General features: G+C 31.3%; 1 protein-coding gene across 3 annotated transcripts; it reads right to left on the bottom strand.

The window, feature by feature from the left end:
- Positions 1–7,164: 7,164 nt before the first annotated feature.
- LOC117691368 (multiple epidermal growth factor-like domains protein 10) lies at positions 7,165–19,363 on the bottom strand. 3 transcript variants are annotated; one of them, XM_066072211.1, is made up of 6 exons: positions 19,229–19,363; positions 17,281–17,339; positions 16,700–16,831; positions 16,270–16,365; positions 15,665–15,757; positions 7,165–8,829 (listed from the first exon to the last, which is right to left on the bottom strand). In XM_066072211.1, exons 1-6 carry the CDS (start codon positions 19,321–19,323, stop codon positions 8,663–8,665), a joined length of 642 nt encoding a protein of 213 aa, XP_065928283.1. In that variant the 5' UTR covers positions 19,324–19,363; the 3' UTR covers positions 7,165–8,662. The 3 variants fall into 3 exon arrangements, 2 of the variants coding, with proteins under 2 accessions (XP_065928283.1, XP_065928285.1); XM_066072213.1 differs by lacking the exons at positions 15,665–15,757; positions 16,270–16,365; positions 16,700–16,831 and adding exons at positions 10,191–10,283; positions 10,817–10,906; positions 11,226–11,357; XR_010709751.1 differs by lacking the exons at positions 15,665–15,757; positions 16,270–16,365; positions 16,700–16,831; positions 17,281–17,339; positions 19,229–19,363 and adding exons at positions 10,191–10,283; positions 10,817–10,906; positions 11,226–11,357; positions 11,806–11,983 and having other exon boundaries at positions 8,676–8,829.

Raw genomic sequence — 19,363 nt, 5'->3', positions numbered from 1 at the left:
TAATTTAATATTTAAGTTAACCCCTCTCTCCCACCCCTCCCTGTAGTTGCCTCCGAGGTATCATTGTTTGAATAAAGTGAAATCTACGCTACCCAAGAATACTCTAATATTATACGTTTCATCCTCAGTATTTCTTTTATAGAAGATTTTGAAAGTATATCTCTCTATATACTCAATTTTAAAAATATGAACACCTCCCCTCAAAATGTCACCATTACCTACCTCTGAGGAAACATGAATTTACACTACCTGACGACGATTCCACTAAATGTCAACTTCTTTGCTGAAATGGTTCTTGAGTGAACTTTTTGAAAAATTCCGCTATATTTCTCTTTGTAAAATTCATAACATTCCCCTTTGTGAGAACCCCACCGAGGATCACAATTTAAACAAACTTGAATATGCACTATCTAATGATGCTAGCATTTCCATACAAATTGCATTTGTTATGATCAGTTTGCTTTTAATTTGAAAGGCAAGTCTTTATTAATTGTTATGTAAAAATCTTATCCCCTTCTGTTGTCCCATTCTGCCATGCGTATCATTTTTTGAACAAACTTTAATCTACACTACACGAGGATATATACATCCATATAAATATCAGCTTTTTCTGAAATTATGGTTTCCCAAGAAAATGTTTTCTTTGACGCCAACAAATTTGCAATACTTCATCTCTCTTTGTTTTCCACTTCAAAAACCTTTACCTGAGGGTCCTTTGAGCAAAGTTTTTATGAATTTGGTCAAGTGGTTTCGAAGAAAAAAGGGCAAATGCAAAAGTTTACGGACGGACAGACGGCTGTTGTTGTCTGTTGTTTTAGCATTATTTTCAACTCAGGCACAGCTTAAAAATCCCATTAATAATTAATTGTCGACAAGATACAATAGGTGGTTGAGATCAGAGCTCAGCCACTAACGCCATCCCCATTCCGATTAAAACTCCCAAGGTAGTTACATGTAATTGTTTAAAATAGAAATTATTTTAAAGTCATGTATACAACATGTTCTATATTAAATATTTAAAAATTAACGTAAAAAACCGATTTATGTAAACCACCCCCTTGCAGATAAAAAGAGTAAAGGTTTGCCACTCCGATTTGTTTACATTGCTATCCTTTTGTCATTTTGGGACAATAAAACAAGTATCTGCTTAATATATCCAACAAGCACACATCGCAGTAAATATGACTTTTCTATGGGTTTTTTTTAATAAATGAATGTTTTTCTGGAAACCTACTTTATCATGTTAAAAGAGTTTTACTATGTAACTGTGACGGAGGTCAACATCTTTCAGTGACGCTATGTACACTAATGAAAGATGAAATCCGAGGAGTCTTTGCGCGCCAATAAAATTAAATCGATTTTCTCAGATGTCATCGTACCAAATGAACCGACAAATGTTCACTTCCGTCACAGTTTCCTGGTGGACTGACCTTCTTTCCTTCTTTTTATATGCAGTTTGTTGTTGTTAAAAAAAATCCTTTATTTTCAACTAATTTTCGGATACATGTATTTGAAATGAAACATGTTGTGTACATGACTCTTGAGGAATTTCTACCAAGAAAGTGTCAACCACTCCTGGGTTCTAACTCGGCGCGGGGATGGGAGTCGGGAATCCTGACTTTAAGCACCTGTGCAAGAAACCAGCAAAATTATTACTTTTAATCAAACATCCCGTAATGTGATTACAGTGTTGTTCTTCACACATACATTCGGACTGACATTTGATGCCATAGTTCGGATGGCGACATTTCCTGTTACAATATGGTCCTTGAAAGCCAGGAGGACAATCTGAAAAAAAAAATAGAACATATTTTCAAATGCAACAGTTCTATTTATGCTTGTATTCGATTTTCACATTTCTATTCACATCATACAATTTCAATTTATCGGTTTGTTTAAGATGCACTATTCAATCAAAGTGGTGGTTAATTACCCAAGTGAATGTTAAAAGCTACACATAGTATGAAAAACTATTACCCTTTCTTCTGCAACCGTGAGCATAGCTGCAGTTTGTCACATCACACAAACATATTAACTGACACTCCTTGCCATATGTTGGATAGCGGCATGTATTATTGCAGATGGGTCCAAAATGTCCCGATATACACTCTAGTTTAGGGAAAACTAAAACTCGTTACGTTTCAAATTATAAAAACATTTCACTAGAATTCCCCAAGAATAAATTCAAATATACAACTAATGTATTTGCGACAGGTGGTGTGAACTAGTCTAGACTAAATGATTAATTTGTTGCCTTTTAATCTATCATTGTTGATGAATATCAGAAATATCAGCTAGATTAAATAATGTATAAATAATGTTCTCCATTTCACTGGATATTTATTAATCTGTTAAGCAACAACTACATGTAATTAAAATTAAGACAAACTGAAACTTTGTAGGAAACGTAACTTAACCGGAAATGTTTAAGAATTAGCTATAGATGTAAATCAGCCACACCAGCAGCAATACAAACACATGATTTTTTCCGCAGCAGTACATTATACATTACACAAACATTTAGTACTCTATTTCATATTTTATATTGCTATAACAAACATACTGAAAATGAAATATTTCAAAAAATTTCATTCATATAATATGGACTGGTATTGAGAATCAAATATAAACATTATATTTGTTAACATGGAATTGAATGGTTGCTACCTTGAAAAAAAAGTGACCCATCACACACAGGCACTGACAGAATTTTGAGAAAAAAAGATGAATTTTACATCAAACAACTATTATTATCGTTTCAACAATTCCTATAAAATGTCTAGTTAATCAAAAAAAAAATCCATACATTTTTCTTCAAAATAAACATAAACTGTATCATAACATTTCGTTTAGCAGTAAATTTGCTAGTGTTCTGCTAATTCAATTTTTGAGTGGCATTAAAAAGTTGAAGTTCTATTTGCTTTTCGCTATTCACTATTCGAATAGCGAATATAATTCGGTGTTTGATTCGCTATTCAAATTACCGTAAACATGCTAATAAACGTAAATTCCAAATTCCCACTGAACTTCCTCTTTTAATCAAAAGAACAAGATACCCAATTCCTTTTGAGGGTCGACTGAGATTTCCCGGGACCCCACCCTTATCAAATAGTAAGGCCGAAATATGGGATCCAGGGAGTTAGACAGTCCCTTGAAAGATATCCAATTATAACTGTATAATATGAAGTGGCCCATTTTCACCAGGCTAGCTAAGCTTCTTACTGGTCGTGTAAACTCAATTCCTTTTGAGGGACGACTAAGCTTTACCGGGGCCCTATCTCCACCAAATATGAAGGGCTAAATATGGGATACAGGGTATTAGCCTGCCCATTTAAAGGTATCCCCACTTGATTAAAAGTGAAAGTTGATATGGAATTTTAAATGTACGTTTATTATCACGTTTACGGTAATTTGAATATCGAACTGACAACAGAATTCTATTCACTATTCAAACAGTGAATAGCGACAAGCGAATAGAACTCCAATTTCAGAATGCCTCATTTAGTAGTACATGTATATTAAAAATAGACCAACCTTCTAATTTCTTGAAAAAAGTAAATTTCTACATACTAACATTATTTCTTATTTAGCAAGCAATAAACATGCTACACTTTTCAACTTGTTGTGTGGTGTATAAAAAGACTAAATCGTTTTGCCCTACAGCAAGCGATGAATGAATTATCAAAGATAACATTTCAAATTCGCACACAATGCGTTGCAAAATGCTTTTCCAAGGAAACATAGATTTTTTTAAAAATAACTTCGTCGTGGTGCTTTGCTCTTTTTAATATGTTATGATTAATTAATTTACTCGTTTTTTTTTCAATTTTTATTAATCTTCTTTACATATTTATAGATAACATTTCATTTTTTTCACGAAAGAAGGCAAGTTCTTGATTACAAAAAATAGTCATAAGCATAAAAAGTGTGACCGATGCTGACTTTTCCATTCTGAATTAGAATTTGTTTATGAAAGTTTGTAAATGATTTACATTGCTACCCTATATTCGGTTATTTTCGCTTTTTTAATCTAAAAAAAATAACCGACAAATTAAAAAAAAATACAGGTTTTTTTTTGCATATGTTGTTACACAAAAGAATTCATCGGATATACGGTATGAATCTGATGTTTAATATACATACCGATGCAATGATTTGATTTTGCGTCATTGTGGAAACGTAGGCAGCACATAGGAAGTCTATATCAAAATATTATATATATAGTTAGACACCCAAACACTGATTAGAATTTTAAGGCTGATTCTTTTGCCGACAACATTTTTTATCGTTCAACATTTCCTATGATAACATTCTAAGGGTCCCGCTTTAAAAGGGACCTAATGTAGAATTTTTCTTAGAAGACATTGTTCGACCTTAACATTTGAGAGAGAAATCAATTGTTTAATTATCCCATAATCATTCTTTATCCAAACAACTCTGTATGTGTGTAATTTAGGGCAAAATAGACCATTTGTGCCATGGAAACGATTTTATGCAAAATCTCTTTCCTTGACATTTAACAAAGAAACTAAATGTCAAAGTCATTACATCTACAGACATTCATTGAGCAACGAGAAAGAACGTTTTGTTAACGGTTGGATTTCAAAGAAATGTGCAATGACTTTCATATTCAACATTTGATAAAATAACATTGCTGTGACCAGGCTTTGCTTTGGTCTTAGTAAGAATTCGTCCCATTTACTTGCAATGAAGCAGCTGAGAAGCAGATCTGCTTCGCGTCGATTTTAAGTCTGTTAAAAATAATCTTCAGGTGAAAACACATATTAATACATTAATAACCTACTTAAATGTAGTATACACGTTTTAATCTGCCTGCCATTTTGTCAGAAGTTGCAATCGGAATGTCTCGAATTAACATGGCGAACGTAAACAGCAAATTTTCGAACGTGTTCCTAAAATTAGCCTTGACTTCGTTGCAAAAACAGTTAATGTGCTAAAAGTGGATTATAAAAGAGCAACACTGTAGGAATTACAGACCAATCATATAAAAATTAAGGATATTCATAATCAGATATTTTTTATTCATTTGCTACGAATCAAGCATACGGGACGAAATCTATCGATAAACCGAGTCAGTATGACATCTGTTATATTAACGATATCGATAGACCATTTTATCCATTTAACATTAAAAAAATGACTCAAGGCCACTTCACATTTCCCCCAAATAAGCACTATTCATGCGAATGATAGGCCAGATAGAGGTAAGAAAATAGAATATATGTTCTCAACAAGATTTTTTACAGTATGATTTGACCTTGACCATTGAGATCGACAGACGGACGGACTACTTTTTGGCACCCTCAGGGCATCATTGCAATATGAAAAGCAAATGTTTTCAAAACAAGATTTGAAATATCATCTTAGCAAAATTTTAGACACAAAGAACAGATTAATTGAATTACATGTTGATGTAAACGTGTATTATGTACGGACTGATTAAAATACAAACAAACATGCAACATGTAGTGAAAATCATCAATAACATTCTTACCTGCGACATGTCGTAGCATTCGTAAATGTTACTGCTAAACCTATGCACAAAAAATGCGTTATCCATCGCGTGTGAGGCATTGCCCATTTAAGCAATAATTTGAATTAACCAGTGTACTAATGTTTTAGTATTTGTTAGTCTATTTAAACCGATCAACATGGAAGAAAAAGTTCCGTTCCCATAAACAAGGAAATACCATTTCACCAATAATACTTAATCATATAAAACCTTTCTAAAAAGCAATTTTAACATTTTAAAGTTTGATACTAAATGTCAATATACATGCAAACATTTATCATTTAATGAAATTAATATTTTTGTTTTTAACCTTCGATAGACTTAAACGGTAGAGTGCTTGAATGGTTTACAACAGATCAAGATACTGATGATTTTCAAAAACTGCATTTGAAGAAAATTTCACTCATTAACAATACTTTAGTCTTGTAAATAATGCGTGGACTTTTGCATTTAAATACATATAATAATATTTTATCTTTAATAGCAAGCAAGTGGCTTTATGTACCTTTTGATTTGGTGAAAATATTCATACTTTTTTTCTTCACATCTACAAATAATCAAGCAGCGCACGTTTGATAAACGAGTATTCTGATAAATACAATTTTATATGTGTCGTGATGTTAATACAGTGTAGCTGTAAATTTATAATTATACACATCTTATTGCGGAAGCATGAATTAGTTCTTCCTTAATTTTAATTAAGGCAAACTGCAGCATAGAATATTACATTTTTGCAGCATATTCATGCAACAACGTAAAGATATCTTCCACGATACAAACTAGTTTCATAGCCACTTCTTTCTATTATTGGTAGACCATTTGAATTACCTTCTTTTATGAATAATGCATTTTCCGTAACAAATTCGGTTTTCAGTCTTTTAAAGATATTTAGTTCTGTTAAATTTATATGCAAAATGTTTGCAATAATCATTACAACGGATATGAATTCAGGAATTAGGTGTAATATTGACATTTCTGCTTGATAATATTGGAATATAATTTAAAAGTTTATAATACATGCACATTTACATTTTTTTTCAATGTTTAGAATTGCTAGAGATTGTTAAAGAGATTAAACATGAAACTCTACCCAACTCGTTTGTGGATTGTCAGGTCACAGGTTTTTTTTTTTATATAAGAGTCGGTTAATCCTTGAATTTTGTCAGTTTGCTTTATGACTGAACAAAACCTGCTTAGTAAGCGTTAAACTATACAACCAGAAATTCGATTAATTGTGTTTAGATTTTTGTTATACAAGAAAAAAATTCTTCTTGGTTATAAAAGCATAACAACATTATATATTTTTTATGATTTTTTTTTTGAGAAAGTAATATCATATTTCTTTAAAATCAATAAAAAAAACATCAAACTGAAGTAGTTTACCAAAATGTTTATGATTTTCTACCATTTGAGATACTGAACTGCAATATTTTGTTTTTGAAATAAGATGCTCTGAATGGCTGACAGTAACAAAACATAATCACAGTCGCAAAACATTTTATCCCCTATTATACCATACTCTTGGTTTTCATATCTTTCCACTTCTTAATGAGTTTCTTTGCTATGTTTTTGCAATAAAAAATATAAACACATCATTTTAGAAACAGCTTTTACTAATTATAAGCATCGTACTTATCTAAAATATGCAAAGGTAACATTTCTTTAAAAAGATATGCAGAAATTGTTTCTTATTAATAGTTGAAACATTTTTTGGCAGACAACAAAAATGGATAAAATATATATAGCATATGATTAACTCTGAATAACTCACGCACATAGCCTTTTTTTATTATTCACATTTATTCATTGTATTTTTATAAACAATTTTAAGATTAATACAGGTTTTACAATGATTTTTTCCTGTCAGTGCCCATTTATACATGTACACACATTCACATCAGTAAAGTAATATGCTTTTAGATTTACACAGGTAAATGGAAGATATAAAAGAAATCAGTTAATCGATCACTGCTCTTAATACTAAAAAATTATAAAATATTGCACTACTAATTCTGTTCAAAAATATATTTCCAGAGCGACCACTGGTTACATGTATTGCTACACACCTTTCAATGTAAAATTTATTCATATGCTTAATTGTTTTGATTTACGTAAAATAAAATTGTACCTTTTGAAAGCTACTGTAGATTCCTTATTTTACGCGAGTACTTAATTCTGCGATTAAAATCGCGAGAATAATCAATCGTGAATGCCGATATTTTATCTTCTTTTATATAGTTTACATATGTCCAAAAATTAAAAGCGATATTTTAAAATTCGCGTGACGGGTTTCTGGCGATTTTAAGCGCATATTAATTCCTCGCTTTCAATTAGGAATTTACCGTATCGAGAAGAGATTTAACGCAAATTAAGAACATGTAGTTACTACGATATATCAAATCCCAATACATTTACAGTGAAACGTAAACATATGACCTTCAAAGCAAAAATTATCTTGCAGGCTGTGTAGCTATTGAGAAAGAGGAAGGAAATTCTCATGCGTTTTAGATTGTTAATATTTTTTAATTATTAAATTATGAGTGTTAGATTGATATATCCACTTGACCTTTATTTTGCATTGAATAATTATTCCGTTTTTTGACATTTCGATCGTGGATTAAATGGATATTGAAATTACATCCTTTTCAAAGTGGTGTCATGTTTTAAGTGTTAAAATGTGACATGAAGCCAATTTTTACTATTTATTCATATTTTGCATCAACCTCAATAAAAAAAATACTTAAATGTTATCATAAACCAAAACATCACTGATATAAGGAGTTTTTTTTTACACTACATGCAATCATTGCAATGCAATATACTAGTTCCTGTGAGGTACTTTCGTTATGTTTCTCTTATTTCGCCTAGTTACGTTAATGTATCGGTACCAAGGTTTGACAATACTGCCCTCAAATATAAATACAAGTAATGTACATGTATGTTCATAATTTTTCTACCTAACAATTCTGTTCTAATTCACAGCGTTATGAGAGGAATCTGTGATCGGTATAAGATAAGTGTGGTTAGTGCATAGAAATAAAATTGAAAGGTAAATAACAATATGGTAAAAATAGTGTCAAAAATGCAAGCACTTACATAAATGCTATGTTTTTATCAAAATTGAACAAATTATGTCCATGGACAATTTGTTGGCCTTTTGTTTAATCTAAAATACAATACAATGATGACAAAGAAAGCAGATGTCAAAAAGCATAGAATAATCAACATTGTACTGTGTTGAAATGGTCTGGTAATGTATGGTCGCCCAGATGAACAATTTAGTATCACATCATGACCTGAAAAAGAAATACCGAAATTATTTTTTTTTTTATATAAATTTAAACCAAGTACAAAAGATGCCATCATTTAAAGAAAAACTAACAACAGAAAAAACTGTGTAATGTTTGTGCAGTGTAAATCAACATAAAAACGGTTCAAAGCGCTGGTACCAATCAATTTTATTTAACGATCATGATACATATATTTTACAATTATTGCTGATTTGTTTGTCGATACCGTAACTAAGCTGCACGAAAAATACAATATTTACTGAACCCGAGGATTGGCGAATCATCCTATTGATATCTTAAATATTCAAATAGCAAAACTCGTTTTATAATGACTCAGAAATAAATGATACAGACATAATTGAGTGTTATCAAGCGAGGAAAACTGTTAAATTTATTACCAAATGCATTGAAGAAAGCGATATTTCGATAAACTTTTTAATGTGTATTATCAAGAAGTAGAGAGTTCTATATTTGGTTACATAATGATGGTGACATTATTTGACCAAATAAATTAAATGCGGGAATTCTAGCGACTCTCTTTGTTTAGAAAGACGCTTTCTTTTACATGTAGGACGTAAGGACGCCGGATTGGTAACACCTCTCAATACCAATTCTGGTCCTTTGGACAATTTCTTGAAAAAATTCAAACGGTTGATATTTTTTACGACATAAGTAATTGGCACATGTGATAAATGACTTTAAATCAGAATTACTTTAAAGAAAAATTCTTTCTTATGTCATATATTTGAACTTTTGGAATGGGCTTTGTCTTTTCTAAAGTTAAAACATATCGCCAAATCATAAAAAGGCACTTTTTAATAAATCAGAAGTGATTTATATAAAATGTGGGTTAATCTATAGGGTTTCGAAGCATGATTCACATGAGTACTTATATTCTCCGCAATTTTAATGCAAACTATTCTAAAATTGTATTAATCTTTCACCTGTTCCAAGCTGTTTTACATGCATTAAAACAATCTTTATTCTTTTGTTTACTCGTAGCAGAGAGAATCTCAAAACCATGAGTTTATAAAATAGTCATTTACTTTAGACAAAACTTTAGAAATTTCCGATCTATTTATTGAATATTGATATAATGCGTTATGCCCCTCTGGTATTAACGACAACATCCATGTAAAGGAATCAAGTGGTTCTTTTACGCTTTCATAACAATTCACTTTTAACGTTACGATCTATTTCCAGAGATCCAGCGAACTAAACTATGGAAGCTAAGATCGCGACGTCAAAGCTGTTTGTGACGTCATGTCGTATGAAGTACATACATAAATGACTCTACAAATCGCTGTCAAATCAGTCTGGAAGCCCTAACATACACGTACTCACGATGTCTATGAATAATGTCTTACCTTTCTCTATAGATTTATTGGAGTATTGGTCATATTTTGTCGAGTTTTGTGTATGATCTGATTGGTCTTCAGCTGCCGTACCATCCATCACATCTTATTAAAAGAATATCTTAATCTAAACATTTCTCTAGACATAAACAGTTTTTATACAGTTTAATTTAAGAAAAAATAAAACACCAATCATATCACGCCCACATAACATTTAAGATAATGTATATTTTTCATTTTATATTCATTTTATTAACATGCCTACACTTTATTAGTCGACAGAAGCACACCCAGATGGGATAGAGAGAAAGTGATTTTCCATAGACAGAAACATCTATGCGTAAAGTGTATCCAGATTCCATTGTTTATTTATTGATACGGCATTTGATGGTTTTCGTTAATTTGTTACTTAGTCTTTAACGTCGTTGTCATTCATCACATCTGAGAGTTTTAGTGTTACTCACATACACACAAATATACCGACAACAGATAGAAGGACGCATGACGAGATACACAGGAAACACGACATAGATAGATAGGTAGGTAGATAGATAGATAGATAGATAGATAGATAGATAGATAGATAGATAGATAGATAGATAGATAGATAGATAGATAGATAGATAGATAAAACTTACCTTTCTTTAAAGTTGTATGCTCATGTAAAACATACGTTAAATTTGTTTTGTTCAACGGAAGATTAGTCGTCCAAAAAGTCTTATTTGAGGCTAAAAAATGAAACAAATCATAGAATACATAAATACAAAACTAACATTCTGCATAGTATATTGAAAACTGATATGTTTACATCGTGTTCCAGAATATTCCTCTGAACATGCTGAAAAACATGACAAATTAAGTTTATACTGATTAATAAGTAATAACAAACACAATGATAACAATACACATAATAATATGACAATGATAAAGAAGTGATAATTATGAAATGAATGTTATGAAATACCATTACGTATAAGCTTATAAACTGCAATATTATTGTAATATTCTTAGATATTATGAAATTAACGTCAGTCTTTTTTTTATAACTTCTCTGTACACATCCTGTGATATGATTACAGTTTTCTTCATCACACACACATTCTGACTGACATTCTTTTCCGTAGTTAAGATATCGGCATGCGTATTTACAATAGGATCCAAAATACCCTGGTAAACACTCTAAATTAAAACAACTTAGTAATATAACCAAAGAAGAACCATCAAAAAATATTTTCAGTTGTACTAACATGTATTAGTTTAATAATACACACATAGATAGCGGTTTTTTTCTCGTAATATTTAAAATATATAGTCAACTTTACCAGCATTCATCTTTCACATTAAAACGATAGCAATTTTCAGAAACGTTTGTTGAATCAAGTATGAAGCCCGAATGATATGAATTGATTGCTCAAAACCGATAATACAGAAATGAAAATGAAAATAAAATGATCAATGTGTTTAAATACATCATTAACTTTAAAAACAAAATAAGCACCAGAAAGAACCTTCATTAACTTTAATGTATTTTTAAACATGGTATCAGTTCCCAATTTTATAGAGTGGCGAGGAATGAAATATGGTGATGGATTAAATATATCCTCCCAAAGTTCACTGTAATACATACCTGTGCAAATGATTTCATTAAATTGATTCGAACGGTAACTTTTACAGTATTTAGTGGTCTACAATTTTATCCAAATCAAATCATTATACACAAACTCGTTGACGATTAAAATGAATGATGAAAAAAAGCAGAAGAGGTACATTTTAAAATCAATATGAATAACAGATACAGCAGCGATCAGACCCAACCTAATACCAGAGTAAACCCCAACTAAAGCCCGGTTTTACTTGGTTTACTTGGGGTTTACTCTGGGTTTATTTTTTGAAAATATGGGTTTACTCAGGGTTTACTTTGGGTTTACTTTGAAATTGTTTTTGAGGTCAGCTGTATGCACTGGAGTGTGAAGCAGACTAGTATTTTATCTTACAATCTTACTGCCTGTAATTCCTACCCTTTGTATATTCCGAATACACAGTTAGCGTTTTCTTTCAACGGTATACTTCTGACTGGGTTTACTCTCTGTGTCCACTCTGGGTTTACTTTGGGTTTACTCTAGGTTTGCTCTGGGTCCACTCTAGTAAACCCGATGTAAACACAGAATACACCTAGAAAGTAAACCCTGGGTTTAGTTGGGGTTAACTTTCGGTTAGGTTAGGTCTTATCGGTACTGTACAAAAACCACAATACTTACGGTAGACAGTTAGTATTATAACCTTTATTGATATGCACGTTCATTAAAAACAACAAGAAAAGAACTGTCAACATTTTCAGATGAAAAAAATCCATTTCCTTTTAAACTGTTAACACTCGTCCTTTTAAACTGTTAACACTCAATTTAATGTTTCCTTGTTCTTGAGGAAGCAGACGCAAAATCAAAATTTGTTCTTAATTGAATATTACTGTGGTTTCATTAATATTCAAGGGTATCAATTTTCGTGGATAAAGTAAAAATCAAAGTTTCAAGGTTACGTAAAGTCGTGGCCAATGACCTTATCAATGCAAAATATTAGTAGAAATTGCAGTTCAATGAATATTTAATTTCAAGGATAAACTTAACAACGAAATCAATGAAAATTGGTATTCAACGAATATTTATGAAACCACAGTAAAATGTAACTGTGTGATGTTTTAAAATATCACGAACAATTTTAAGTATAAATCAAGAGTAATTCGAATTTCACTTTTAAGATTAACAGATATATGCCGATGAATGTTTCAAATTGATTATTTTTTTCAAATAAGCTGAACGAGAATTGGATTTTGATCACATAAGCTGAGAGAGTAATGTTCATATCATTTTCATTTTTCTTACCTTTGTTTTAAAACTAATAACAAATAATTTAGTTTAAGTATGTTGATATTCATTTAATGTTCGCAGTTTTTTTTTATACACATCAACACATATTTTTTATGATTCTTGGCGAAAAAAAACACAGTTATATAAATATCACACAATACTTCCTTGTTGTATAATCTCATTATAAAGTCTAAGTAAACGCATTCAACAATTTACCACGTATATAAGTACCAGGAATTCCTGGAATTGATAAAATTAGGGCGCGTTTAGTTTTGATAAACCATTCCATTTGTTTCATCGAGAATGACGTCAACAAACCCTTAACATCCCTTTAAAAACGAATTTAGTACAAGCAATTAAATCAAAATACAGCCATGCATATGCAGTATTCTGTTTTATTTGAACATAAAATAAAAAAATAACAAATATTATAGAATATATTATTATTTTTCATTTAAAAGAAATCGTTTTTATGGTTACACATGTAATAAAAGATATGATGTAACAATTGCTTTGAGCAAAAATTACTTCAATAATTAGTGAAAATATATATTCAACCAAAAAGCAAATGCGTAACTTTTACTCATTAAATACATTTTTGAAATATTAGATGGAACAACTATTACCTTTATCACTGAATACCTGTGGTATGATTTAAGAACAATATGGGCATTTAAAATCCAAGAACCGTATGGTTTCGCTTGATTAATGATGTTTATGAAAAGAGTGTTCTGCATGATCGGAGGTCTAGATCTATTGTCATTGATATTTCGAGTTTTAAAGAAACGGTTAACACTCTTATAAAACCCATAGTGTATAATATTTTAATGCATGTTTAATGCTGCAATGCCACACTTAAAGATGAATGCAACTAGACTGCAACAATGTTACTTGCCGGAGCTTCGCAACTGGAAGCTGAATGCATTGAAAAAGGCGATATTTCGATGAACCTTTTAATGTGTATTACGGGTGTGACGGTTGTGACGGTGTGACGGGTGTGAAGTGTGTTACGGGTCAGCGAAGATGCTCACTCCTCCTAGGCACCTGGTAGGGGGCCGTGTTGCTTTGCTTTGAATTTGCATTTCGTTTTATGGATTTTCGATATGGTTCACGGTTTGTTATTGTCATTTTTTCATTAAGAAGTAGAGAGTTCTCTGTTTGGTTACATAATGTTGGTGTCATTATTTGACCGAATAAAGTAAACGCGGTAATTCTAGCGATTCTCTTTGTTTAGAAAGACGCACTAATTCGCTTTCTTTTAGGACGTAAGGACGCCGGACGTGAGACACCTTTTAATACCAATTTTATTCCTTTCTTTAAAAAATTCAAACGGTTGATTTTTTTTACGGCATAAGTAATTATCGCATGTGATAAATGACTTTCAATCAGAAATATTTTTAAAAAAATTCTATCTTATGTCATATATTTGAACTTTCAGAATGGGCTTTTTTCTTTTCTAAAGTTGAAATATATCGCCAAATCAAAAAAAGGCACATTTTAATGAATCAGAAGTGATTCATATAAAATATGGGTAAATCTATAGGGTTTCGAAGCATGATTCACATAGGTACATTTTCCTTATATTCTCCGCCATTTTTATGCAAACTATTCTAAAATTGTATTAATCTTTCACGTATTCCATGCATGCATTAAAATTGAATGCTGAAATCTTTATTCTTTTGTTTACTCGTAGCAGAGAGAATCTCAAAACCATCAGGTTATAAAAAGTTCTCTATTTGGTTACATAATGTTGGTGTCATTATTTGACCGAATAAATGAAACGCGGTAATTCTAGCGACTCTCTTTGTTTAGAAAGATGCGCTAATTCGCTTTCTTCTAGAACGTAAGGACGCCGGACGGAAGACACTTTTCAATACCAATTATGTTCCTTTAAACAATTTCTTTAAAATTTCCAACGGTGGATTTGTTTTACGACAAAAGTAATTGACGCATGTAAGAAATGACTTTAAATTAGAAAGACTTTAAAAAAAAAATGTATTCTTATCTCATTTAATTGAAATTTTGGAATGGGCTTTTTATTTTCTAAAGTTAAAAAATATCGCCAAATCATAAAAAGGCACATTTTAATAAATCAGAAGTGATTCATATGAAATTGGGGTAAATCTATAGGGTTTCGAAACATGATTAACATGGGTACTTATAATCTCCGTCATTTTTATGCAAACTATTCTAAAATTGTATTAATATTTCACCTGTTCTAAGCTCTTTCGCATGCATTAAAATCGATCTTTATTCTTTTGTTTACACGAAGCAGAGAAAATCTCAAAACCATCAGTTAATAAAATAGTCATTTACTTTAGACAAAACTTAAAAATTTCCAATCTTTTTATTGAATATTGCGTTATGTCCCTCTGGTATTAACGACAACATCCATGTTAAGGAAACAAGTGGTTCTTTTACGGTTTCATTACAATCTACTTATAACGTTACGATCTATTTCCAGAGAACTAAGGGATTGAAACTAAGATCGCGACGTCAAAGCTGTTTGTGACGTCATGTTGTATGAAGTACATACATAAATGACTTTCTAAAAATCGATATCAAATCAGTCTGGAAGCCCTAACATACACGTAATCACGATGTCTATGAATAATGTCTTACCTTTCTCTGTAGATTTATTGAAGTATTGGTCATATTTTGTCGAGTTTTGTGTATGATCTGATTGGTCTTCAGCTGTCATACCATCCATCACATCTTATTAAAAGAATGTTTATTATCTAAACATTGCTTTAGATATAAACAGTTTTCAAACAGTTTAATTTAAGAAAAAATAAAACACCAATCGTATCACGACCACATAACATTTAAGATAATGTATATATTTCATTTTATGTTCATTTTATTAACATGCCTATCACAATTTATTAGTCGACGGAAGCACATACAGATGGGATAGACAGAAAGTGATTTTCCAGAGACAGAAACATCTATACGTAAAGTTTATCCAGATTCCATTGTTTATTAATTGATACGGCATTTGTTGATTTTCGTTAATTTGTTATTTAGTCTTAAACGTCGTTTTCATTCGTCATATCTGAGAGTTTTAATGTTACTCACATACACACAAAGATACCGACAAACAGACAGAAGGACGCACGACGAGATACATGTACACAAGAAACACGACATAGATAGATAGATAGATAGATAGATAGATAGATAGATAGATAGATAGATAGATAGATAGATAGATAGATAAAACTTACCTTTCTTTAAAGTTGTATGCTCATGTAAAACATACGTTATGTTTGATTTTGTTTTGTTCAGCGGAAGATTAGTCGCCCAAAAAGTCTTATTTGAGGCTAAAAAATGGAACAAATCGTAGAATACATAAATACAAAACTAACATTCTGCATAGTCCATTGAAAACTGATATGTTTACATCGTGTTCCAGAATATTTCTCTGAACATGCTGAAAAACATGACAAATTAAGTTCATACTCATTAATAAGTAATAACAAACAAAATGATAACAATACACATAATAATATGACAATGATAAAGAAGTGATAATTATGAAATGAATGTTATGAAATACCATTACTTATAAGCTTATAAACTGCAATATTATCGTAATATTCTTAGATATTATGAATTTAACGTCAGTCTTTTATACAAAAATAACACGAGCATTACTTCTCTGTGTACATCCTGTGATATGATTACAGTTTTCTTCATCACAAACACAATCTAATTGACATTCTTTTCCGAAGTTAGGATATCGGCATGTGTTTTTACAGTAGGATCCAAAATACCCTGGTAAACACTCTAAACAAAAACAACTTAGAAATATAACCGAAGAAGAACCATCAAAAAATATGTTCAGTTGTACTAACATGTATTAGTTTTAATAATACACACATAGATAGCGGTTTTTTTCCTCGTAATATTTAAAATATAAGTCACCTTTACCAGTATTCATCTTTCCCATTAAAACGTTAGCAATTTTCAGAAACGTTTGTTGAATTAAGTATGAAGCCTGGATAATATGAATGGATTGCTCAAAACAGATAATACAAATATGAAAATGAAAATAAAATTATCAAGGCGTTTAGATATATCATTAACTTTAAAAACAAAATAAGCATCAGATAGAACCTTCATTAACTTTAATGTATTTTTAAACATGGTATCAGTTCCCAATTTTAGAGAATGGTGAGGAATGAAATATGGTGATGGATTAAATATATCCTCCCGAAGTTCACTGTAATACATACCTGTGCAAATGATTTCATTAAATTGATTCGAACGGTAACTTTTACAGCAATTTAGTGGTCTACAATATTATTCAAATCAAATCATTATACACATACTCGTTGACGATTAAGATGAGTGATGAACGAAAGCAAAAGAGGTACATTTTAAAATCAATATGAATAACAGATACAGTACCGATCAGACCCAACCTAATACCACAGTAAACCCCAACTAAAGCCCGGTTTTACTTGGTTTACTTGGGGTTTACTCTGGGTTTATTTATTGAAAATATGGGTCCACTCGGAGTTTACTCTGGGTTTACTCGGGGTTTACTTTGAGTTTACTTTGAAATTGTTTTTGAGGTCAGCTGTATGCAGTGGAGTGTGAAGCAGACTAGTATTTTATCGTACATGTACAATCCTACTGCCTGTAATTCCTACCCTTTGTATATTCCGAATACACCGTTAGCGTTTCCTTTCAGCGGTATACTTCTGACTAGGTTTACTCTCTGTGTCCACTCTGGGTTTACTTTGGGTTTACTCTAGGTTTGCTCTTGGTCCACTCTAGTTAACCCGATGTAAACACAGAATAATTCAATTTTCTTTGTCTTTATCACTTTCTTCCCATCTCTCACCATTACGCTCATTTCCGTTCATAGCTCGACGAATGCGAGTTTTGCGTTCTACTTTCTGCACAGACTCAATACTAACCCATTGGCTGTACATCGAAATATTAATGATTTTTAGTTTTATATATACCATACAAAATAGAAATACATGTATGAATGGTGCATAAGATTAACATTAGCTATAGTAGTATTTTTTTAATTTTGTATTTTAAACCCCTAAATTTTAATTTTAACCATCATTCATGATGTGATTTTATACAATTTTATATATTGGATACAACCATTTAATATATATTCTTAAATTCTTTAATTAGAGACAGATTTAATCAATATAATGAAGAAATATCAAGAAGGATAACTCCAAATAACAAAGAAGGATAACTCTAAATATTTTTCTGGAAAAGTGTCAGGAATGAAATATACATCAACGTCTGCAAGAATAATTAATCGTTTTCTCGATGGAATCGGATGAGCACGGAGATTTCAAAGTAAATCTAGAAATGGAAGAAAATGGTGAAAATTTAAATTTTCTGCAAGAAATTGATGAGGATTTTTTTATGTGTGATATATCCAAAAATGCTAAGTGTAAACAACGGTACACAGCATACTGCCTCCGAGCACCTAGCATTCAGGCGCTTAGTGACGAAGGAATAGAACTTCGTCATATAATGTTATTGAGTGGACACAGAAACGAAGGTTCTATCCGCAGCTATGCGAGAAAATGCTCGGGAAACCAGAAACTCGCAATAAGCAAGACTCTTTCCAGCTTGGCATCAGCGAGCGAAGGCGGTGCGGGGCCCAGCTATCCCGACGACCAGGGCAGTGAGTGTGCATACCTGTATCAACAATCGCTGTTCAAAAAACAAACCTCAAATATATCAGCAAAATCTTTTATAGAGAATTCTGTTTTTCAAAATTGTTCAATCAATGTAAATGTAAAGCCAGATCAAGAGTAATACACAATAAACAACTCCTCGAGTAAATCACTCCGCGTGTTAATTTCATGACCTTGTTTGTTTCTTGTTAACTCTTGCTTTTTACAAATAAATTTCGCTTAAATATACAACATTTGTGTTTGAAATTGAATTATAAGCATTGCCAGTATAAATTTTTTTGCTCATCGACAAATGAATCTAAAAACTGCACCGCAAACTTTTTTATGAAAGCCTTCGGCTTTCATAAAGTTTGCGATGCGGTTTTTAGATTCATTTGTCGATGAACAAAAAAATTTATACAGTCATTCCTATAATAAACCTAGAAAGTAAACCCTGGGTTTAGTTGGGGTTAACTTTCTGTAAGGTTGGGTCTGATCGGTACTGTACAAAATCCACAATACTTACGGTAGACAGTTAGTATTATAACCTTTATTGATATGCACGTTCATTAAAAACAACAAGATAAGAACTGTCAACATTTTCACATGAAAAAAATCCATTGCCTTTTAAACTGTTAACACTCGTCCTTCTAAGCTGTTA

The sequence above is a fragment of the Magallana gigas genome, chromosome 9, assembly GCF_963853765.1.
Source record: "Magallana gigas chromosome 9, xbMagGiga1.1, whole genome shotgun sequence".
Taxonomy (NCBI): domain Eukaryota; kingdom Metazoa; phylum Mollusca; class Bivalvia; order Ostreida; family Ostreidae; genus Magallana; species Magallana gigas.
Note: the sequence above shows the minus strand (reverse complement) of the source record. Positions and strands in the feature narration are given on the sequence as shown.

What these genes read in the sequence shown, in the direction of transcription:
- LOC117691368 (XM_066072211.1), bottom strand. Translation starts at nt 19,323, where the DNA reads ATGGATTTTTTTCATGTGAAAATGTTGACAGTTCTTATCTTGTTGTTT. An exon ending in TATAATACTAACTGTCTACC is followed by an intron (nt 17,340 to 19,228) that starts GTAAGTATTGTG and finishes ATAATATTGTAG; the next exon opens with ACCACTAAATTGCTGTAAAA. An exon ending in CAATAAATCTACAGAGAAAG is followed by an intron (nt 8,830 to 15,664) that starts GTAAGACATTAT and finishes TTTCTTTTTCAG; the next exon opens with GTCATGATGTGATACTAAAT.